A 25,693-nucleotide genomic window follows, 5' to 3' on the forward strand; every position below is an offset into this window, starting at 1 on the left:
TGCTGCCCCATCTGGCGGAGTCAGGTTAATTTCTATAGGGAGGGTAAACGAAATGCATTATGAATGAACCACTTAAGACATTTTGCAAATGTGCGTAAAATAGCAGATCTGCAAGCTGAGCTTGCAAGCTATTGGAACTATTATTGATTTTGTTTTCTTTCTTTTTCTCGGGCGTGCAAAGAAACCTTTAACGTCCTCACTTATCCATCTTCACTTTCCTGTCCTCACTTTCCTCAGCCAATCATCGTTATGGGATGCTCATGCTCAGCCAATCAAATCATCGCTAAAATTGACACAAACACACAGAGCTGGACATGTGAAGTGAGGGGTGCTCTTATCATTGTACAGTGAGGGGTGCTCTTATCATTGTACAGTGAGGGGTGCTCTTATCATCGTACAGTGAGGGGTGCTCTTATCATCGTACAGTGAAGGGTGCTCTTATCATCGTACAGTGAGGGGTGCTCTTATCATCGTACAGTGAGGGGTGCTCTTATCATCGTACAGTGAAGGGTGCTCTTATCATTGTACAGTGAAGGGTGCTCTTATCATCGTACAGTGAGGGGTGCTCTTATCATCGTACAGTGAGGGGTGCTCTTATCATCGTACAGTGAAGGGTGCTCTTATCATCGTACAGTGAGGGGTGGTGCTCTTATCATCGTACAGTGAGGGGTGCTCTTATCATTGTACAGTGAGGGGTGCTCTTATCATCGTACAGTGAAGGGTGCTCTTATCATCGTACAGTGAGGGGTGCTCTTATCATCGTACAGTGAAGGGTGCTCTTATCATCGTACAGTGAAGGGTGCTCTTATCATCGTACAGTGAGGGGTGCTCTTATCATCGTACAGTGAGGGGTGCTCTTATCATCGTACAGTGAGGGGTGCTCTTATCATCGTACAGTGAGGGGTGCTCTTATCATCGTACAGTGAGGGGTGCTCTTATCATCGTACAGTGAGGGGTGCTCTTATCATCGTACAGTGAAGGGTGCTCTTATCATCGTACAGTGAGGGGTGCTCTTATCATCGTACAGTGAAGGGTGCTCTTATCATCGTACAGTGAAGGGTGCTCTTATCATCGTACAGTGAAGGGTGCTCTTATCATTGTACAGTGAGGGGTGCTCTTATCATCGTACAGTGAGGGGTGCTCTTATCATCGTACAGTGAGGGGTGCTCTTATCATTGTACAGTGAGGGGTGCTCTTATCATCGTACAGTGAGGGGTGCTCTTATCATCGTACAGTGAGGGGTGCTCTTATCATCGTACAGTGAGGGGTGCTCTTATCATCGTACAGTGAGGGGTGCTCTTATCATCGTACATCATCATATATCATCTCATTCCGGCCAATCAGAAATTGCATCCTCACCTTCCTCTTCAATGTTTGTGTTTACACAAACACTCAAAATTGTCCATTTATTGTCAATGGCATTTAATGTTTTTGTTGGGGACAAAGTTGGTGTTTGCACACACACACTAAAACTTGACATTGGAGGGGATATCGCCCCTCAAATATACGATATGATATAATACAATATAATGTATTTTCTATTAACCACTTAAAACCATATATGCGACCGGAGTCCCTCCGGGCTCTATACTAGAAACAGTGTTTTCTGTTATTGTGGGGAAAGCTTTCGCTGGAAATATACCAGATTGACAAGCTTCTGCGGAAGCTTTCCCCACAATCCTGCTGGCGTTTAAGTGGTTAATTGCCTGTGTGTGTGTGTGTGTGTGTGTGTGTGTGTGTGTGTGTGTGTGTGTGTGTGTGTGTGTGTGTGTGTGTGTGTGTGTGTGTGTGTGTGTGTGTGTGTGTGTGTGTGTGTGTGTGTGTGTGTGTGTGTGTGTGTGTGTGTGTGTGTGTGTGTGTGTGTGTGTGTGTGTGTGTGTGTGTGTGTGTGTGTGTGTGTGTGGCTGTGTGGCTGTGTGAGTGTGTGTGTGGCTGTGTGGCTGTGTGGCAGCCCACTAGCTCCCTGTGGGCTGGTAAGCATGCATTGCATGCACTGTGACTGTAGCATTTTAATGCAGACTGAGCTGCAGCTTTCTGTATACTCACTCTACCTGCAGGGAGGGAGAGAGGGAGAGAAACACACACACACACACACACACACACACACACACACACACACACACAGAGAGAGGAGAGAGCTCTGCAAGGTCAGACACAAGGAGAGAGAGAGAGAGAGACTCACTCTCTGACTGAGTGTAGAGGTCCACTTGACAGACCACTGTGGCACAAGATGGACTCTGAAAACAACGACTCTGGTAGGATGACTTCATATTTGGGGGTGTTTGAGAGTGTGTGAGAACATATTTTGGGGTGTTTGTGTGTGGATGTGGGGCTGTGCAACCACGTGTCCGTTGATGATGTGCACCCACGTTTGCGGGTTAGCTTTTGACCATGCACTGCTAACACTGTCTAAGCATGTAAACTGCGTATGTGTGTCTGCACTATGCAGAGAGAGAGAGAGAGAGAGAGAGAGAGAGAGAGTCTATTGATCTGCCTGCTCCCTCCCCTTCCTCTTCCCCTCCATCGACCTTCCTCTCGGTGCCGTTAAAGGGACAGTGTTGTCATCGTCGACACACAGACACCTGATTGTTGGCTGCCACTGATCATTCTAGCGACACACGTCATCATCTGCCACCATGTTGGCATGTAGGGGCAAGCTGTGTTGCCCCATGTTGGAGCTGGACTCTCCACAATTAAAATAAGTCATGGCGTTTTGACCGGTTTCCAAGCAGTTTGGCTTGGTGTGTGTGTCTGTGTGTTTGTACATATATACAATTTTGAGGGGTGTCAGGGTGGCATTCCGACGACGGTGCTTCTGCATGTGGCTACGGTTAGTATTGCGCTGAAACGGAATGGCGATGCGTTGGAAGTTGGAACAGCAGGCTTTGGAATCCTTGTGTGTGTGTGTGTAACATTGACCAATGGCAGGGAGGAGATTTGTGAATGGGAGTAGAGTACTGGTTGAAGTGCAGGTTTGCTGTACTTCAACCATGCTAAACCGGCTGACTTGATTCTGATTAACAGTGCATTACATAACATTTGAGATGCACAGGGACTTGATTTGGCAGGTCCAAAAAGCTCCACAGAACGATCCATCTTAATGCAGAATGTATGGGTACTCCCTCAGTAATATGAGAGTAATACAGTACATTTACTTGAGTGTACTTAAGTTATCTTTTTAGTATATATTACAGTATATGTTTCATTATTTGCAAGCACATGCCTTTCACCAAAATACATTTCAAATATTGTACTTTTGACTACTACAAGGGACTCCTGAGACCCAAAAGGCCGTATTTCAAATACAGTAAACATAGCTCATCTACAGAGTGATGCGTTGTTGTGTGCTTTTGTAGACCGGCTATTTTCACTATATTCAACTATATATACACACACAGTATATGAATAGTTTATTTCTGAGCAGAGGTGGCACCGAAAAGGCGTAGGCTGAAGTCTAGGCTTATTTTGCCTACTATTTTAGGAGTAACAGTTACAGACAAAAACAAAACAGAGAAAGAAACAAAACAAAATGGAGGCAAACAATTCTTTTAGAACTTAGTTTGACAAGATGAAGACAAAAAAAAGGTTTGAGTAAGTAGGCTACTTACTGTCCACCACACTGTATGAGATCATAGGCTACTGACACAGCAGCTCAGTTCAATAGAAGCACATGGGACAACACTATAATATAACACTTGACCAGTGTTTTCAGTTCTGTTTATTATAAGCGATTTTGGGCTTGTTTTTCAAGAATGTCCCTTGCAAATATTGGTGGTTGTGATATTTTTGGGCGTGTAGTAGATTTTTTGTACTTGCTGTATTTGGGCTTGCTTCCTAAATGTTGTTTGCACAACATGCCCCATTGCTTGCATTGTGAGCTTGTAGTAGCTTGTCTATTTTCCAATATCCATCGCATATTCGGTTTAAAGTGCTCATGTGGCCTAGTCTCTTCTTTTGGGCTTGTTTTCATAGACCTGGTTGCTTATTTCTCTTGCACAATCTGGCAACACTGCATCTGACCAATACACGTATTACACAGTACGTACTGACACATATTTGAACAAAGTGAACTAGTCTGAATACTTGTGAATGACAAATTTGGCCTTCACAAGCATGCCCGTATGGTATAAAAATCAAACTGATATATAGTACAATATTGTTTTGCATCTTTGTGACAGGCCTAAACATACTCCCCTTCCTCGTCACACACACAGGAAACGGTTTTGACGTTCAAATTTTCCCCTTGCGTACAAAATCGGTATTGGCCGATCGTAATCAGCGATCAGGATCAATCTAAAAAAACCTGAGTTGGATGTTCTTTATCCAACTCAAGATGACGGCCAGACGGTACATTACTCGTAAACACTGACCGTACTGTACATTCAGATATGTACTGAACACATTTGAGGTGAGAAATAAGCAATGCACTGCATAAATGTGTCTCAGTGAGCAGTGCTCTCTGTCTGCCCTGCACGACGAGACAGCAGCTGTGGTGCCGTGAGACTCACTATCCCATTGCTCATGGGGACTGGAAGCTTTAGCAGAAAAGTTAGCAATAAAGCCATTCCATGAGGTCTTTAAGATTCCACCTCGTCCCATATCACTTCACTTTCCTTGCCACCCTCTTCTTGTCACCTTTATATTTATTGATGCTAGTTGCTATGCAGATATGGCCTACTGTATGTTGGTCACTTGTGTTTTAATAAACCACAAATGCTAATAATGTGGTGCAGATAACATGCTATTCAGACACATACTTATGTGATTATTCATTTTATTCATTGACTACAGTTCACGCTTGTTCTGCTTACTCCAATCTACAGTAGCACATTCAAGTCACACAGTGGATTAGGGTGTCTGCTAAATGCCTATGTTTTCTTACATTGAATACAGAGCACACTGGCCTACTGACTCACAATGGTGAGGTATGTACTGTATAAGCTAACAAACCAAGTGAACTAACATAGTAAAGAGGGATGTGCTGACCAAATTAATTTCTGAATATTCCGATAAAGATAAATATTCAAGCCTCCCCCTAAAACAAACAAACACAGAGACAAAATAAATCACACCTGTGTGAAGTGAGGGGCGCTCTTATCATCGTACATCATCATGCATCATCTCATACTGGCAACTAAGAATGCCTGTTGCCACAAATTTACGTCATATTTGGCGGACATTTGGCCTAATTTCTCCTTCCATTGTCGATGGCAAATATGAGAAGTGTGGGGACAAGATCATGTAGATTTTCCCTTCATTGTCAATGGCATTTAATGTTTGTGTTGCGGACATTTTACATCATATTTGGCGGACATTTGACCTTATTTCTCCTTTCATTGTCGATGGCTAATATGAGACGTGTGGGGACAAGATGATGTAAATGTCCCTTCATTGTCAATGGCATTTAATGTTTGTGTTGCGGACATTTTGTGGGGACAAAAGCTGTAAGTAGGAGGGCCTAGCGCCTCAAAAATAAAGAAAAAATCACACCCGTGTGAACTGAGTGGTGCAGTGACGTCACGCACTAACCATAGCAACCATTCTCCTTTTTTGAGTGGACAGGTACACGAACATACAGACAGAGCTGGTTGTTGGAGTGGTTTGCACCACTCAAAAATCAATGGTGAAAATAAAAATCACACCCGTGTGAACTGAGTGGTGCAAGGTCTTATATAGCCTGATCAGCTGTGGTCTGACGTAATGTCAGTGACCATAGTAACCATGCTCAATTTTTTTGGTACGAACACGGGTACACGGGTACAAAGCCAGTTGTTGGAGTGGTTTGCACCACTCAAAAAAGTAAAAAATAATAACAAATCAGAATATTGAACTCCGATGGCTCATTGGCTCAGATGACTTCGGTGCGCTATAGCATGTACTAAGACATTCACGAAATGGGTATAGTCAATTTGTCAAATACGCGCTGGACAATATCAAATGACATTGACACATACGTTAATGCTGCAATATATAATATATACATAAAATATAAAATACTATCCGAATTAAGGAATACCAATCTACCGGTTTGGCCGTAGACATGACCGCCAATTCCCACCTCATGTCCCCTGGAAGTCCAGACTGCTCCAGATTGTACTGAATAACTGCTAGCTTGCACAACATCTTCAGGCTAGGACTTAAGTCTAAGATGCACAGGTCTGACATCATGCCTTCATCTTCATCTCCATCACCGTCAACAGGTGTTCTGTATCCTCCAAAGTGGATTATAAGATCTCCCACCATGCAACAGCACATCCTAGACATGCAACCTGGGCCTTTTCCCTTGGGCTCAACCTTCTTCCAGGAGAAAGTCTTTGGATTTAATTTCCAAACATCATTGAAGTTCTGGTCCAAATTGTCACCACCGATTATGTACAGCTCTCCATTGTAGGAAAAGGCTGAATGACCCTCACGTGCTTCTGGAAGAACATGTGGAGAAGGCGTGCTCAACCAGCAGTTGGTCTCTGTGTCAAACACTCTGATATCATTGAAGTGGTCCTCATATCCTAGGCCCCCAAATACAAACATCCTCGTCCCGAAGATGGTGGCAGAGTGGCATTCTGAAACAGGCGGTGCAGTGCCTCTGGGGTTGATTAAGGACCAGACCATCGTGGCGGTGTCCAACTTGTACAGGTCATTCTCAATGTATCTAGTCGTCCAGTTGAATCCTCCAAAGACATACATGACCTTCCCCGAGACACAGGCCGAGTGGTACAACCTCACCCCTGGGACGCACCCGAAAACCTTTGGCTTGGACCACGCGTAGGTTTCGACGTCAAACGCGTAAAGCATGTCGCAGCACCCCCCTGTCTCGGTAACACCTCCGCAGATGTAGACGTTATCGTCTATCAGCACAGCTGTGTAGCCCATGGGCATGGTCGGAACATCAAAGGGACGTTCTCTTCCAAAGGGACGCTCCCTTCCGGTCGTCACCGGGGGCAACTTGGTCCAGTGCAAAGAGACAGTGTTGAAGACGTGCACATCCATCGGGTCCCAGTCGTTAGTGTACGTCCCCAGTGCACGTTGTCCCCCGAAGGAATACACCTTGTGTCCAGCCGCCACAGCGGTGTGGAAGGCCCTGATTGGTCCTCCATCCAGGTGCACTGTCCAGTGCAACATCTAAACAAGACCACAGTTTGATAAGTATGTTAGTTGCTGCGAGAGTGAGGTCTAGCCAACACCAACTCGGGATTCCTGGATCACTGCCCTCCACAATTTCCTATCCAACATCAGGTTCTTGAGCTTGACTTGATTCTTGAAGTCTCACGTTCCACAAAGAGAATTAGGGTCTCTATAGCAACGCGTCGCCACTTATAATGGGCCCCGCAGCATAAATGCCAAGGGAAGCTTGGCCAACCCACAAAGTTGGTGATTCTGAAACCTGTGCGGCCGGGGACCACTGGTGGGCCACGTGGGATTGGCAAGTGGGCCCCCACAAGTTATTACTTGTTACTTGTGTGAGCAGAGCGCAAGTACTGTTTTCGGCTGCGTATGTCGGTAACTATACCTCGGCCAATCAGGTATTGTGTATTTTTGGTGGCCCCCTCGGCCAATCAGGAACCACCGTTTTTACATAAACATACATACGTCATCAGTCAATCCCTGTTTGGCCGAGTTACGGCATCAACATACAGGGCCAATCCAATTGGCCGAGGGGGCTTCTGACATACGCAGCGCTCTGATTGGCCGAGCGACGCCACCAAAAATACACAATCCATGATTGGCTGAGCGACAACACCGACATATGTGGATGACGTAACCAATTTGAGTTTCAAACTTATATACAGTATAGGACACTTAAAACATTTAGAACCCATTGTAGTGGATATCTGGAACGGGATTTATATAGACATAACTCAGATGTTTCAATAACTTGATGCTTATGGCAAATTAAATTGGTTTGACTTAACTGAAATAGTCCATGGAAGCTGATACTGTCTGTTTCTATTTGCCTATTTGCCAAAGAAGTCCAGCCACTCTCTGCTGTTTGTACTAGACTTGGCTAGTCAATTTTTTCTTTGTGAAATAGTGTTCATTCATGTAAAAAAATAAAATAAAACAAACTGCAGGGCTCAGTAAAAAGCGGAAAAAGGTTCCCCGGGTGCGGTACAGAATTAAATGTAGATGGTGTTGCCCTGTGGTCGGCAGAACTAAGCCATCGCTTTGTCAATGTGTCTGCGAGACAACGCAAATCACAGCCGGCCTGACGCTTTTAATACCTTCATCAGAGGTAGAAACGACCTCACTGCCATAAACGTTAAAACACCATTACAAGCCATGACCATTCATCAGACTTTATGGCTTCTCCTCCCTTAATTAATAGGCTCCATGTGAAATATATGATGGGGTGGTTTAGTGGAATGGCATTGTTTTTGAATTACGTTATGCAAATCGTGTTTGAAATACAGGCGCGTGGACACACCCGCATTTCCCCAAGCCTCTCGGGGGCTCTGGTGAGATGTGACCCTGAGTAACTCTAGCGTTGCTTGTGCCTTGCTCACAGGGAATTGGACCCGCAAACCTTGGCAGTGTTGGTGCATTAAACACATGATCCCTTGCCTCCCTAGTCTGACTCTGCAGCGGACGTTTGGCAAAAGTAGCCAACAAGATCACAATGGGTCACTTTTCGGCTGTTAAGTTGTTCTGTGATCGTTTACACGAAAAATAGCCAATCTGACAACTCACAAGGCGTCAATCAGCTGTTTTCTGGCAAATTTATTTAGTGCCCTTGGGAATCCGATCAACTAAGCACAGGGTCAATATTCAACACAATGTTATACAAAATAGTGCATGCCATTGGAGTGGACTGAAGAAACGTTATAGGCGAAGGAAAAAAAAGAGACAACCTTGTACAGATCCCTGGGGGACTCCGATCAATGAAGTATACAGTCCTTGTCCTCTCAGAAAATGGAAACAAACAAAACAACTGCATGACAGAGGAGTTTATTTTTTTCCTGCAGTGACATGTCTGCTCAGGGGAGCAGCATCATATTGCTGTAGTGTAGAGCGTGAAGGCGATACCCAAACACTGTGATGATGGATCGGTCATATTGGTGCCATTTATCTGTGGGCCGGTACAAGAGGGATGTGTGTGTGTGTGTGTGTGTGTGTGTGTGTGTGTGTGTGTGTGTCCGTGTCTAGTGTTTTGTAAGATCAACACACGCACACACACACACACACGCACACACACACATGCAGAATGTTCTCTCTCTCTCTCTCTCTCTCTCTCTCTCTCTCACTCACTCTTATGAAGAGCTCGTCACTACTGTAGATAACATTTGAGTGTGTTTGGATGAAACGCGGTGGCACCATTGATCCTGGTATGATGAGTGCAACACCTCTCTGACTGCATGGAGGAGCTTCATATCGCTCCATGAATGTCACAGAAATGTCATTACTGTCTGTCACTCATGTGTCTGTTGTCACAGGCATGCATGTGTGTAGAGAGAGAGGGAGAGGGGGAGAGAGAGACCCCTAGTGGCTGAAGGCAGTCGTAGCTTTACTTAAAGGGATATTTAAAAAAATCTTTTGGTCATTTCATCATCTACTCTGTCTTATGTGAACACCCAGACAGTTTTTAAGTTGCTTGATTCAGTATTTAGATATCTGATATTCATTTTTGCTGCCCCGCCCCCTTCCTATACAGACCCATTGTAACTTGAAACTTTTTTTCTGGTGACTGATACTGTCCTTAATTTACTGTTTTAATTTATTTTTAATAATTGTTTTTGGAAAAGAATGAGGACGGAAGAGACTAAAGAATCAAATATATATATTAAAAAGAAATGAACAGTAAATTAAAAAAATAAACTTCCCCCTCACGTATTAGAAGAACAATATCAGTCACCAGAAAAAAGACAGGTGTTTTTGATGAATCTATCATCGTTAAAATGGAGTTTGAAGTTATAAAGTTTGTATAGGAAGGGGGCGGGGCAGTTAAAATGAATATCAGAATAAATATTGAATCGAGCAACTGTCTGGGGTGTTCACATTAAACTGATTGGATGATGAAATGAACAAAAGTTTATTTGAAAGTGAAATATCCCTTTAATCTCTTGTTGCATGTACAGCTGCTTGTGTAGTGGTGGAATGTAAAACAGTACATTTCAAGTAGTGTTTATTTTGAGGTAATTTAATTTTACTTTACTTCATCTTTCAAGGGTTAGATTGGGGGTAAGTCCCTGCGACATACTAGCGTCATGTGATGTCCAGGGGTGTACTTGTACATCAAGCTGCCTCACGCTACAGGAGGCTCCTGCCCTATGGGCCTCATGGCTCGGCAAGGCTACTTTCATCTTTCAATATGTTACTTCTGGTCCACTACATCTCGGAGGAAAACATTGCAGATTTAGAGATGTCCCGACACTATTTTCTAGTCATTGGTTAGACCAGTCATTAGTCCTACAACTACAACCTATCTCAAACCCTCACCCTAACCCTAACCTCCCACGGGGCAGCACACCTACACCTAACCTTAACCCATGTCTAACCAATGACTAGTCTAAACTAAGTATGCACCCCATATCGATCCGATACCAGATACTCATTTGAAGTCCACCGACTGGAAGTCAAGGGTTTATGTTTGTGCTAACCTAAATTCATGATAAAATATGTACATAGTACCCCTAAAACAATTAAATGAAACTTACAAAAGTATATTATGATGTACTTAAGCCCTCTTTCAAATATTTTATTAAAATTGATTAGAGGGTGGGTCGACGGACCGCGTACGACGGTGTCACTAGCGTAACATCGGAATGTGTGGCACGCACCGTTGCTACGATCGGCACCAAACTAGGCACTGACACTGATCAGAGTCAGGGCTCTGCCATCACAATCGTCCTAGAGGCTATTCATAACATCTTTGTTAATGCCTTTATCTATGTGCTCATTCATGTGCCTCTGTCATGTTTGTCTGCCTTTGTTTACGTGCTGCTGCTTCCTGCTTGTAGTCTGACTCACGCCCAACTATCCCACTTGATATAGTAGGACCGCTAGCGACAGCCCCACCCCCTGGGGGAAGCGGCCGGGCCGATTCAACAGCGCTAGATTCGTTATTCAATACATTAATCATATTTTGAAATTCATTCTGACAGCCTGTGTGTGTGTGTGTGTGTGTGTGTGTGTGTGTGTGTGTGTGTGTGTGTGTGTGTGTGTGTGTGTGTGTGTGTGTGTGTGTGTGTGTGTGTGTGTGTGTGTGTGTGTGTGTGTGTGTGTGTGTGTGTGTGTGTGTGTGTGTGTGTGTGTGTGTGTGTGTGTGTGTGTGTGTGTGTGTGTGTGTGTGTGTGCGCAGAAACATGAACCCAGGTGATTTTAACAGGGAGGTTTACATTTCCTCTTTGTCCTCCAAAACCACATGAATATTTAACTCCATGTGCTCTGCCCTGCACACACACACACACACACACACACACACACACACACACACACACACACACGCGCGCGCATGTGCGCGCAGCCTCCTATAACTCTGTTATCTGCCCTGCAATCAAAGTCATTTGTCACACACACGCAGGACCAACATGTTCCCATGTGTCCCCTAATGTATCTTCAGGACATCTGTGTGTGTGTGTGTGTGTGCGTGTGCGGGTGCGTGTGTGCGTGCGCGTGCATGTGCATGCGTGCGTGCGCTATGGAGTGCACTCCTAGCCTTTTGTAAACAACTAAGTCAATTAAGTCTAGGGTCTATTCCAATACAGTCAACTAAGTCTAGCGTCCATTCCAATACAGTCAATTAAGTCTAGGGTCCATTACAGTACAGTCAACTAAGTCTAGGGTCCATTCCAATACAGTCAACTTGTTATGGTCATGTCCTGAGCCCCTCCGTTTGTCCATGATTTTCCTGTCTCTCCCAAGCCATGCTCCTCTAACTCTGATTGCCCTGAGTGCCATCACCTGTGGGGACCAGCTGAGCCAGGTTGGGTGATGAGCTCCAGTGACTATTTAAACTCTGCCTTGTGTTTGTTCAGTGCTGGATCTTAAATTAGTGTCAGGTTTTATGTTCAGTGTATGTACTTCTGTTATCCTATGTCATTTCCCAAGTAAAGTCAAGTTTATGTGATCTTCTTGTCCTGCCTTTGTTTGAGTTTCCTGCACTTGGGTCCTAACACCTGCAAACCGTGACACAACTAAGTCTAGGGTCCATTACAATACAGTCAACTAAGTCTAGGGTCCATTCCAATACAGTCAACTAAGTCTAGGGTCCATTACAGTACAGTCAACTAAGTCTAGGGTCCATTCCAATACAGTCAACTAAGTCTAGGGTCCATTACAGTACAGTCAACTAAGTCTAGGGTCCATTACAGTAGAGTCAACTAAGTCTAGGGTCCATTACAGTACAGTCAACTAAGTCTAGGGTCCATTACAGTAGAGTCAACTAAGTCTAGGGTCCATTACAGTACAGTCAACTAAGTCTAGGGTCCATTCCAATACAGTCAACTAAGTCTAGGGTCCATTACAGTACAGTCAACTAAGTCTAGGGTCCATTACAGTAGAGTCAACTAAGTCTAGGGTCCATTACAGTACAGTCAACTAAGTCTAGGGTCCATTACAGTAGAGTCAACTAAGTCTAGGGTCCATTACAGTAGAGTCAACTACGTCTAGGGTCCATTCCAATACAGTCAACTAAGTCTAGGGTCCATTACAGTAGAGTCAACTAAGTCTAGGGTCCATTCCAATACAGTCAACTAAGTCTAGGGTCCATTCCAATACAGTCAACTAAGTCTAGGGTCCATTACAGTACAGTCAACTAAGTCTAGGGTCCATTCCAATACAGTCAACTAAGTCTAGGGTCCATTACAGTACAGTCAACTAAGTCTAGGGTCCATTACAGTAGAGTCAACTAAGTCTAGGGTCCATTACAGTAGAGTCAACTACGTCTAGGGTCCATTCCAATACAGTCAACTAAGTCTAGGGTCCATTCCAATACAGTCAACTAAGTCTAGGGTCCATTACAGTACAGTCAACTAAGTCACTATCACAATGATACTTGAATGAAACAAATCATCCATGTCCATGCTCCCCTTGTCACCAGTATATCATTGACGCAAACACATTGTATCTCCATAATTCAACAACTTTTCCTTACGCTTTTCATTATATCTTTTCATTTTTTCTGGCTTGAAAAAGTACCTGTCAGAAAACTACAAGTAGATATTAAATCCATTTGAAATGAGGCGACATACACTGCCTGATTTTCCTTTTTCTTCTCTGTAAATACAGCTATTTGTTGATGTACATGTATTAATGTGTTTATGCTCTGTTGATGAATTGAACACATAGGGCCTCAACGGAAAAAAGTCCCAGGGATTTTTTTGTGTTACCCTTTTAGCCTAGTTGTGTTACTGTACCTCATGCTGTTTACTTTTTTTTGACAAATTAAGTAATCAATCAATCAATCAATCAATCAATCAGTTTTATCTGCTATTTTTGGTATTTTTATTTGTAAGTGCAAGTGTGTGCCTGGGGTTTTATACTGTAACTATTGAACCAATGAAATGTATTAGCAAGAGCTTAGTACCAGAAAGGTAACAGTTTTGGACACAAGGTTCCCACCCGACCATGACATTTTGTGTGTGTGTGTGTGTGTGTGTGTGTGTGTGTGCGTGTGCGTGCACGTGCGCGATACAGAGACAGACGGTTGTCGTGGTGACGCGGCATTGTGAGGAGAGGTCGTTATGACTTTGATCGGCTCGTCAAAGGCCAGAGAATTAAATAGCGTGCGTATGTGTGTGGCACAGGAGGTCCGCGGCGTGCTTTAATCTCCTAGATTGCAGCTGCTGTCTAGATTAAAACACCTACCGGAGTGCAGGTTTACACTGTGTGTGTGTGTGTGTGTGTGTGTGTGTGTGTGTGTGTGTGTGTGTGTGTGTGTGTGTGTGTGTGTGTGTGTGTGTGTGTGTGTGTGTGTGTGTGTGTGTGTGTGTGTGTGTGTGTGTGTGTGTGTGTGTGTGTGTGTGTATTACTTTACATTTGAGGGTCAATATCCCAACAGTATCGTGGGATTTGAGAAATTGTCGAAATTTGTTGTTTTTATGGTTAAGGTTTTTTATATTTTGTCTTACAATGAGGAAAATATTCTGGTAGCAGAGGACCTGGCTAAAATATGTATGCACTTAATTTAGGAAAGAATATCTCAACTGTTCTTGGCTAATATGACCCCCGTGAACAATTCTCTATCCGGGGTGAAATACTCGAAAATGACCACGCCCTTTTAGAAATGACCACTACTTCAAACATGGCTCTATCTTCTAAACCGTTGGAGCAACAGATTTACTGTGGTGCTCAAAATGTTCAGAATACTGTTTGTTGAAGGTCATTATAGTGGCCAAATCCAATATGGCCACCAGTCCGCCACCTGAAAAAGGTTTTATCTAGATCTTTTGAACCACATGAGCTACAGCTATTATGAATGCAAACTTTGTGTCTAAATCCTGTTTTTTTGACAATCAGAAACATGTTGGAATGTGGCACAAACATCATGCAAAGCTTTGCCTTGAATCCGATTGGTTGCGTTGGCCAATCAGGGACGCCGATGCCTACACCTCCCTCCCCCTCAACTGACATCATATTGATGACAATGGAGGTCTGCAGCACCATAACATCGATGTCTACATTACGTCATGTATACATCATGGCAGGATCACAGCCCTTTATATCATAGACACAGCAACTGTCTAAATGGAGTCCTTAGACTCCATCCTAGCTTTACAGCCTGCACATTCTGTCCCAGGGGGGTAGGGTAAACCCCTACCCTCCATTTTGTGACATCCAACTCCACAGAGCTCAAACAACGTTCTAATTGATTTTCAACAGAATGACGCAGGACACAGGAGAGGTGGTTTTCGGTAGCCCTACTCGAGTTTGCACCGGGAACCGCCTGAGCTGGGATATGAACCCTGAACAGATGCAGCAGATGTGTGACGAGCTCATTGCCAAGACCAAGCAGGTGTACGATGCTGTTGGTTCCCTGGACCTGGACAGTGTGACCTTCTACAACACCATGAAGACTCTGGCTGACACGGAGGTGGAGTACACTGTCCAGAGGAACGTGTTGTTCTTCCCCCAGTATGTGTCTCCCAGTAAGGAGGTGAGAACTGCCAGCACAGATGCATACAAGAAGCTGTCTCAATTTGATGTGGAGAAGAGCATGAGAGAGGATGTCTACCAGAGGATTGTAGCTCTGGAGAAGGCGTTGGATGCAGACAGTCTGACTACAGAGGCTAAGAGATACATTGAGCGACTGGTGAAACTGGGCAGAAGGAATGGACTGCATCTCCCCAAAGAGAAACAGGACAAGATAAAGCTCATTAAGACTAAGTTAAGTAATCTATGTATCGACTTCAACAAACACCTGAATGAAGACACCACCGGTTTGACCTTCAGCAGAGATGAACTGGGTGGTCTTCCTGAGGACTTCCTGAGTTCCCTGGAGGCAGATGGAGACAAGCTGAAGATCACTCTGAAGTACCCCCACTATTACCCCATCATGAAAAAATGCTTTGTCCCTGAAACACGTCAGAAAGTGGAAGAGGCTTTTAACTCACGCTGTAAAGTTGAGAACTCTGTCATCTTGAAGGAGTTGGTGGAGCTACGTGCTCAGATGAGTGCTCTGCTGGGCTTCAACAATCATGCTGACTTTGTCCTGGATATGAACATGGCAAAGTCTGGCGAGAACGTCTCCATCTTCCTGGAGGAGTTGGCCCGTAAGCTGAAGCCATTTGGAGACAAGGATAGAACAATCCTCCTAAAACTGAAGGAAAAAGAGTGTCAGAAGAGAGGACTGCCGTTCAATGGAGAGCTGTATGCATGGGACATTCAGTACTTTATGAACCAGTTGGAGGAGACCAGGTATGCAGTAGATCAAAATAAGTTGAAGGTGTATTTCCCCATAGAGGTTGTGACCCAGGGTCTGCTGGACATCTACCAGGACCTCCTGGGTCTGTCGTTCAGCCTGGTGGATAGCGCCCCCATGTGGCATCCTGATGTCACTCTGTACAGCGTCACTGACCGCTCCTCTGGACAAACAGTTGGACAGTTCTACCTCGACCTCTTCCCCAGAGAGGGGAAGTACGGCCACGCAGCTTGCTTTGGCCTGCAGCCCGGCTGTCTGCTGTCTGATGGGAGCAGACTGATGTCTGTTGCCGCCATGGTAGCCAACTTCAGCAAACCCACGGCCAACGCCCCCTCCCTCCTGCAGCACGATGAGGTGGCGACGTACTTCCATGAGTTTGGCCATGTCATGCACCAGCTCTGTGCTCAGACCGACTACGCTGTGTTCAGTGGAACCAACGTGGAGAGGGACTTTGTGGAGGCTCCGTCCCAGATGCTGGAGAACTGGGTTTGGGAGAAGGAATCGCTGCAGAGAATGTCAAAACATTACAAGACAGGTGCTCCAATTCCTGGAGACATGTTGGACAAACTCATCAAGTCTCGCCTTGCCAACGCAAGCCTGTTGAAACTGAGGTATGTAGTCCTAGCTAAAATGGACCACGCTCTTCACACCCAGATTGGTTTGGACCCGGCCGAGGAATATGACAGGCTCAGCAAGGAGATTCTGGGAATCCCTGCTTCTCAAGGGACCAACATGCCGGCTACCTTTGGCCACCTGGCAGGTGGCTACGATGCCCAGTACTATGGCTACCTGTGGAGTTCGGTGTTCTCCATGGACATGTTCTACACCCGTTTCAAACAGGAAGGCATCATGAACCCTAAGGTGGGTTTGGCCTATAGAAACTGCATCCTGAGGCCTGGTGGTTCTGAGGACGCCTATCAGATGCTGAAGAACTTCTTTGGTCGTGACAAATACACAGGAAAACGGAATACAAAAATAAAACGGACACAAACCCGTAACGATAGCAGTAATGTGCAACAGTCACCCAAACCAAAGAAGAAGAAACATTAGTAGAGAATTAGAAGATACACATTTTTCATTCCTGATTCGATTTCCGATACCTAAACTTGCACATTGGCAGATACCGAATACTGTTTAGTTTATTTATCATTTTGTATTTATTTGTTACTATTTTGTTTTACGCAGTTATTAATGCTTGTATTTTTATTTATCTTTTTCTATTTTTTTATGAGGAAGGGTCAGATCTTTCTAGGTTCACACAGAGGTGCTATATCTGTAGTTGCTTTAACAACACATTCAAACCTCTGCTGCTTCCTGGCAGTGAATACCTCACCATCCATCATTACGCTGCCGGGCCGATGGTCCATTTTTCTTGTAATTTTTTTTAAACTATTCTTCTTGTAATTTTCTTAATACATTTACTACTGTACATTATATATATATATATATATATATATATATATATATATATACATATACATATACATATATATATATATATATATATATATATATATATATATATATAATTGCATATTTTCAGCAGGATTTGCCTTTCTAGATATTGATTTGTTATTTGTGTATTATTTTATTATGTTTGCTGGTGAAATAAGCTTGGGAAATTATTTATTTTCATCTTGTGGCCACTAAAATGGTTGTTATAAATCTGATTATCTGGGTGTCATATACTGTATAGTAAATATTTAGGTGTTGAAGCTAATTGAGCTAACTGATTTGAGCTGTCATTCAGAGAGCATTATTGGACTAAATAAGCCTCCGTCCGTCATCTCGAAAAACTGAGTGAAATGGTTAATTCAATTTAGATAGCATGTTCATTATTTAATTTATTTGAGACTTCTTTTTTCACTCTTCACAGTATTGTGATTATTTATTTTGTTTGTTTTTTTACTATAGTTCATGCTTACCGTGCTTATTCCGATCCCACTTGTAAGTCGCTCTGGATAAGAATAATTATGTGCTAAACGATATGTCTCTATTCAAACAACAGTTATATTTAAAACGTTTGTGTCTGCTTGTTCTATGAATCCCTTGCCCAGTTGCTTAGTAGTAAGTACAAGGGGACAACTATGCACTGTTTAAAAGTGGACTGCCTATAACTGCGACATCCCTTTACTCCGACTACATGGCGTCGCATGTGGTTAGGGTTAGGGACAGGGCTAGTAATGGGGCGAGTCGGACAAAAGCGTTTGTGCACCAGTGAAATTATTACCAGCTGCTTTAGCTGCTGGTTAACAAATGCACAACGGACAGCGCTTGTTAATCATCCTGTCCTTGTTCATATAGAACACATTTAGGTCGATATCATGCTATTACTTATGTTGTGATAATAATATAGCAGCAGCAGTCTACTATATACTATAACTTCATGTTGTGATAATAATATTGCAGCAGCAGTCTACTATATACTATAACTTCATGTTGTGATAATAATAGAGCAGCAGCAGCAGTCTACTATATACTATAACTTCATGTTGTGATAATAATAGAGCAGCAGCAGCAGTCTACTATATGCTATAACTTCATGTTGTGATAATAATAGAGCAGCAGCAGTCAGTCTACTATACTATGGTTTAGACATTTTTTTTTGTTTAGGAGTTTGGGATGGAATTGAAATGAAACTAGAAAAAGTGCCCCTCGGCCTCGGGGCACAGGTCTCCACCAAGCCAGGTCAGGTTGTGGCCTCCTGGTGGCGCTATAATAGGCCAATGTGAAAAGGGTGCCATTTAGGGCTGGGTGCAATAACCGCAATATCGCCATACCGCCGGTATACAACGCATACCGCGGTATCGGGTTCGTTACCGCGGTAAAAAAAAAAAAAAAAAAAAAAAGTAAAAGTTTTTTTTTTTTTTTTTTTAAAGTTTTTTTGTCCGTGCTGTTCTGGCGCCCTAGGTTCTAACCCTAACCCTAGTTCTAACCCTAACCCTGGGTTCTAGGCCTAAGTGCATATGGTTGATATGAAATAAAGTGTATCATAATAAACAGTGAGGCTCAGTCAGTCTAATCATATGCCAGCAACACCAGAGGGAGTTCAACAAACCATGTGCAACCCAGATTCGGCACAAACAAGTATTGATTGATTGATTGAACTATTTATTAACAGTTTGCAGAATTACAGTAGCCTACATTTCAAGCACAACTCAATACAAAGACTGTTAACTGCGAGTGGACGACCCAATAAAGCATTACACTTGTTTACAAGAGGTTCCACCTAAATTCATTTCACTCCTATGCCACAAAAATGTGGAACGCCCTACCAACTGTCATTAAGACATGTAAATCCCTTGACTCCACCCACCCCCACCCACCCCTTTTCCCCCTCACTGTATATGTTTTTCCCCCTTTTTACCTCCTTTATGATGATTTCCTGTTTTTGGCTTTATAGAAGTGTATAGTGTACAAAATGTTATGATTAATTGAACAAGGTGGACCCTCTTGTAAACAAGTGTAATGCTTTATGGTGTCGTCCACTCACAGAGTAACAGTTAACAGTTTTTGTATTGAGTTGTGCAAATGTACTGTAAACTGTTAATACAAACTTAAATCAATCAATCAAGCAATAATGTTAACTCATGGCTTGGGGACTGGGGAGGCGCGCAGTTGCTGCGTGGTGTGGAGCGGCTGGAAGTTGAACCTTTCAATTCATCATATATTAAATCTATCAGTTAACTTGGAATTTGTTTAATATGTTTAAGATTTTAGGTTCCATGATGAGGGGACGTTTTTGAATGGTGAGGTGTTTGTTTCATGCGATGCGCTGCTGAGCGGGCATTTCATTGGAGTGAGAATGGTTGCCATTGCGATTCCAAGTGAAGTGTGCGGGATTCTTTTTTTCTCTACTTCTCAGTTCCAGTTATCCGACGCACCTGTCCATTGTAGGTGTGCAGAAGGACTTTTTCTTATAGTCAGTCAAAAGATAAAAACAGTTCTGTCCGTCCTGTCTGTACAGCTCTCTCTCTCTCTCTCTCTCTCCCTCCCTCCCCCTTTCTCTTCTCTCGCTGACAGGCATCAATACAAAGTTGAAACCGTTACAACGATGCACCCTTATCCATAGGCTACACGTTTAGCCTAATGTTTCTCTCTCTCTCTGACGGTCTGAGCAATGCACGATGCACCTGGCTGTTACAACAGCGCGAGGTATTAATATTCGCTCAAAACAAAGTCGGACAATGTTTTAAATTAGGCTACTCCAAACCAGACCCACCTATAAATGTCTGTTGTGACATCAATGGGATCGCAGGAAAAAGACGCTCAACACAACTTGTCTTGATCTGAAATGATGTGAAATCCGTTCGCTTTTTTATTTCTTTTTTTAACAGCGGGCTGCGGGAGATGTCTGACGCAGTTGATTTGATTGACACCCGAACACGTGTTGCGGCATTGAAATGCCAATCTTTCCTTAATAAAACTGTAGTCCATAATATCCGTTCCAAAACTCTGTTTGCCTGCACCCCCTGTTAACTCCTCCTGATAGCTAACGCCCCCTCCTCAACGCCCAGAATGGTTACTTGGCCCAAAAGGATTTATATATATTATAATCACACAAACAAAGTCCGGATCGTTTGCAGCGGGGGTTAATTGCCTCGCGCTGTGGATTTAATTTTGGTAAACTGGATAACAACAGAAACACGTGGAAAAGCTATATGAGTCGTCTTGTCTCTGTAACGGTGCCACTGTGTGTGTGTGAGCTGTGAGGGGGGGCCGCGCATGGAGGACGAATGACACTGGAACTGCACTAGACACACAGCTGCTCTATACATCTCCGTATACGGTGTTTTACCGGATTTTGCAGACCTGCTCTATACATCTCCATAGGATGGAGGAGGATTTTTTTTTCGCGCTGGGGGGGGGGGGGGGGGGGGGGGGGGGGTGCGGTAATTATCGCCATACCGGCGGTATGGGGGCCGACAATAACCGCGGTAATAAAAATCCCATACCGCCCCAGCCCTAGTGCCATTTCTTCATATGCCTTTGATGGCAATTGGATGATTTGAGGCATTTTGTTCCAAAAATGTGTTTTGCAAAAATCAACCTGTTGGTGGCGCTATAACAGGCCAATGTGAAAAGGGTGGGATGTATTCCTCAGCCTAGTAAGAAAATGTGTGAAAGATTTCACGTAAATTGCACGCTGCGTTCATGATTTGAGGCTTTTGTTCAAAACGGGGCAATCTTGCAAACTGTGAAAGCCAATTATAGCCAATTAGGATAGAATATGAAATATCGGACAGATCCGACTTGAGCACATGACCATAGAGATACTGTGTAACGATTTGTGAGATTTTCGGACAGAATCTGAAGGAGTAATATCAAAAAATGTGTTTTACAAAAGTTGGCCTCCTGGTGGCGCTATAAAAGGCAGATGCGGAAAATGCAGGTCAAAGGTTTGTCCTTGGCCTCTAGGGAGTGTGCATGCAACGTTTCACGCAGATCGGTGCAGTTTTAGGTACAAAATGTGAAAAGCTGCCTCATGGTGGCGCTATAACAGGCCGTTCTGGAAAATGTGGGGCAGAGGTTCATCGTTGGCACCCAGGGAGTGTGTGTGCAAAGTTTGGCATCGACCGGGTTAACGGTGCCAGATATTAGCTGGTAACAGACGGACGGAAGGACGGACACACGGACGGAGTGCAAAACATACTCTCTCCCCATGCCTTCGGCCTGGTGGAGACAATGATTACTATATTTACCCAGGGTATCTGGGCTAAGCTCAAGAACTTGTTTCCAGCCAGGCCCTGCTCATAGAACACATTTCATCGTAGTGGTTCAATGCCTTGTTCAAGGGCACTTCAGCGGTGGTAATTTTAACGTGTCGGACCGCTGATTCGAACTGGCGACCTTCCGGTATCAAGACCGCTCCGCTATCCGTTCGGCCACCGCTGAGTTATACCTGATTTATCCTTAGTTGCGCGTGGGTGTCGCACAGTGCACTTGGACCCTGGTGGTGTCCGAACCTCATGTTGAGAACCAGTGATCTGGATCAGGGGCCTCCAACGTTTTTAAGGCCAAGGACCCCTTGAGAGATGAAGCAGGGACCCCACTATATTGTATACAATTATATTGCAGTTTAAACTTTTTCACATGTTAATTTTTTTTAGACGGCACTATCATCAGTGTTTAAATTAGTGTTTTTTGTTTATTTGTTTACACATTATGTTGACTATATTATAAATTATAGTCAACTTGACCTTTTGGCTCTGTACCTGGTCTGCTCTTTAGGCCTCGCGAGTCGCTACACCAAACCACTTCGCCAAAAATAGCCGATCACGGCACGATGCGTTGTGAGCTGGTACAAACTAAGCTAGTCCAGCATGAACAAGCTGTATGATTATAAACAGAAATGCTTCAGCACAAACACAGCAGCAGCTTTGTAAAATCACAGTTTTATGTGCATGGTTAAAAGAGCATGTCACCCAATTTCAACCTTGTCTTCATATAATTGGTGCTAATGCTCATAAGATGGCTTCATTTCTGTCTGCTGTCTCCGGAGGGATGCGGACAGTTTTAATTATGTCAAGATGAGGTTTGGATACATGGGTGAAGTGCTCCTTTAAGTGGCAGCGTTTGGTTTGGTGACAGGGGTCTGATGGATGCCAAGTGGCAACTGTTCTCCACAAGTGTTTTTAATTAATCTAATTGCGGTGAGAGTGTTGTTGAGTCCTCTGGATGAGGACTATAGTCTATAGAGGCTTACTAGTGAGTCTAGCCAGTAATTAAACATGTACCAATGGCAGCTAACCACTTACTAACATGCACGGCACGCATGCACGCACAGACACACACACACACACACACACACACACACACACACACACACACACACACACACACACACACACACACACACACACACACACACACACACACACACACACAGTTTGTATTTGTATGTTTGTATACAGGCAAGGCAATCTAGGAACCCATTTGGTAAAGGAATGGGGCAAAACTAAATATAGGCTATTTTCTCCCCCTTGTTTTTTGCCTCTGGGGGGCAAGCACCACCTTTGTTGTGTAGAAACCAGAACTATGTTAGGCTCCTCCCCTTTTAGTCCACTTCCTGTAATGTGCTTCTGTGTCTATTCCTACTAACAACAACACCACATGTTTAGTTGCTGGTGCTGATATCAGCCTATATAACATATGTTTGTATTACTGTATTTGTGAGGACAAATTCATTTTAGGATGGCACTTTTATGAATTCCACTATTCGGGCAAATGTTATCCCTAAGCCCTAGTATAGGCTTATTTATGGTAATATTATTACCATAAATAACCCTCTTGTGGGGACCAGGAAAATGGTCCTCACAATGTCTTATTTCTCAAATCCTACTGTACTCTCAGAAGAATAGTAATACACACACACACACACACACACACACACACACACACACACACACACACACACACACACACACACACACACACACACACACACACACACACACACAGGTGTCCCAGTGAAACCAGGCCTGTGGCTGTTTTCAATCCGGGGTTGTTTACTTGTAGAATGACTCAGGTGTGTTTAGAAAGCGAGCCGCTCCACCCACCTCCCTATTTAAATCACCAGAAGAAGAAAAGGCCAACGACGCACATGAAACCATGCCTCCTGTGTCGTGGCGTCGACGCTCGCGGCGTTCCTTTTTTCCGTAGCGGCCTCTTCTCTTTGGTTTCGCCAGGGATCATCTTATCCTCTTCATTTGCCTTGCAGAGTGAGAGGCACCGGCGGTAACCCGAGCCTCCGCTCTCTCTCCCTCTCTGTCACAAACAGGTGGGGCTAATCCAGGTGTAGACAGACAGACAGAAAGACGCACGGATGGCTGTGTCCCGTTGGCGCGGCACTGGCTGCGTCAAAGCTACGACGTATAGAAGAAGTTTCGTCGAGCATAGTAGTTTGAGAGGTAGAGCTGTGCTGTTGTTTGTTTTGTTGAGTCTCAATATACGAGTGGAGGCGACAGCAGATGTTGTGAAGTTCTTGAAGAAGCTGTTGGGTTGAGGATACAATCCCCTTCAAACATCTACTACTACCCTCGGTGGGGGAAAAGGGGGAAGACATCTCGTTTAAAGGTGCTGTAAGTGATATTATGTTAATACAAGTTTGAAATAGCTGTATGTTCTGATAGTAATCGCTATAGAGTGTTTGTTCAGTGGCAGGGGTCTCTCCAGCTCTCTGAAAACAGAAAATACATTTTCAGCGTGGGACACCAATTTCATCAGTTTAAATTTGATAGTGTTTCCACTTCCACTTTTTGTCTTCTCATTTTGTTTTTGTTTCATCGCTTTCTAATTTCACTTGTTTTATCCGGCATCCTGTAGCCTATGAGTTCTCTCTCCTGATTGGATATAATTGGTATCCCAACCTGTAAAGTTTGTTTTCTGTTCATTAGAGCTAGAGAGACGGGGAGAGACCCCTGTTACTGAACAAACTATACAACAAGTACTATCAGGCTATGGAGCTAATTTCTTCATTTAACAAATAAATATCACTTGCAACACTAATGTAGTGCTCTCTTCATGGACTCGACCCAAGCTGCTCTGCAGAGGAGAAGTCCTACTTTGGAAGAAAACGGCAGTCTGGGGGACATGGTCGTTCACCTTCTGAGGAACCAGGTGTTTTAAGACTATGTTCTCGCGAAGACTCTTATTCGGGGGGGAGGAAGCCATGCCGTCGTGCTGCGTGTCCATCCGGAGAGCCCTGAGGCCGTACCGGCAGGTGCCTCGAACGGAGGCAGACGGGGCCTTCAACCTGAGCAGAGCCAACAGCAACCGGAGAAACCGCCTGGCGGGCTTCGGTAGGTGTGGACGGCAGGCACGTGAGCGTGTAGCACTTGGCAGCCATGGGCGGATAGCGGACCGGACACGACGCATGGGCCAAATTGGCTTCATGCACAGCAGGCGTCATGGGAAGAAATTGGGCCTCTTCCTTCATAGGTCTTACTAGTAATTATACAAATGAAGGCTCTGTTCCATTTAGTGTAGCACAGTCAAGCTGCCCTACAAAACCAAAGTGCAGTAACTACAGGAAAAGTAAATGGACGATAATGGGTTTACAAGTGTTTCAACTGGTCAGCCAAATGAGATATCGGCAAATACGTGATATTACACTAATTGTAAATATGTTCTTGAGGTAATTGTTTTTCCCCCAAAATCACAAAGGCTAATTTGAACTTTGGGATGCACAAATTTACTTTTTAATATATATTTCAAGGACCCCCCATCACTCTGAGTGTTACACACCTGTAAGGGGGCATTTGAAAACCACCCTCAAGGAACCATGATGAGACACACTTTGAGACCCACTGGTGTAGCGGAGTGTTTCTAGTGAGCCAACAGCACTCAGACTATGTTTGACCAGAATGCAACACAACCTTAATTAGCATCATTGGTAACACCTACTCTATGAAGTAGGAATTAAGGAAGAGGCCCAATTGTTTCCCAATATGGCTGCCGTGCATAGAGCGAGTGCCCAGGGGCTGAGAGGACTGAGCTGCATAGAGCGAGTGCCCAGGGGCTGAGAGGACTGAGCTGTGAGTTTTGTCATAATAATAATTTATGCAATTGCATAATATCCGTCCCCGATTGCAGATCATTCAGAGAATAAAGGGGATGGTGATTTGTGGTCTGCAGAGACTGATTGGTTTGTATTCAGAGAGAGAGAGAGAGAGAGAGAGAGAGAGAGAGAGAGCATTCGAGTTGCGTCTAGTCTGACGATCAGATCTGCCTACCGATATGTCTGGAGAAGCCACAATTCAAGGCTCACTGTAGACTGTGTTTTTGCTCTACATCATATTAGCTGAGGAATATGGATGCTGAGGTTTAAGTTGTTAAATA

General features: G+C 44.0%; 2 protein-coding genes across 3 annotated transcripts in view; both read left to right on the forward strand.

The window, feature by feature from the left end:
• efr3a (EFR3 homolog A) overlaps positions 1-25,693 on the forward strand; it is a 106,225-nt gene that overhangs the window by 13,179 nt on the left and 67,353 nt on the right. The gene's annotated exons all lie outside the window — the stretch shown is intronic.
• Positions 14,816-16,903, forward strand: LOC306943735 (thimet oligopeptidase-like; the record flags this gene model as incomplete). Its single annotated transcript, XM_079530267.1, has 1 exon — positions 14,816-16,903. The coding sequence occupies one exon, from the start codon at positions 14,816-14,818 to the stop codon at positions 16,901-16,903; it is 2,088 nt and encodes a 695-aa protein (XP_079386393.1).

Source organism: Electrona antarctica, assembly GCF_951216825.1.
Source record: "Electrona antarctica genome assembly, chromosome: 19".
NCBI classification, from domain to species: domain Eukaryota; kingdom Metazoa; phylum Chordata; class Actinopteri; order Myctophiformes; family Myctophidae; genus Electrona; species Electrona antarctica.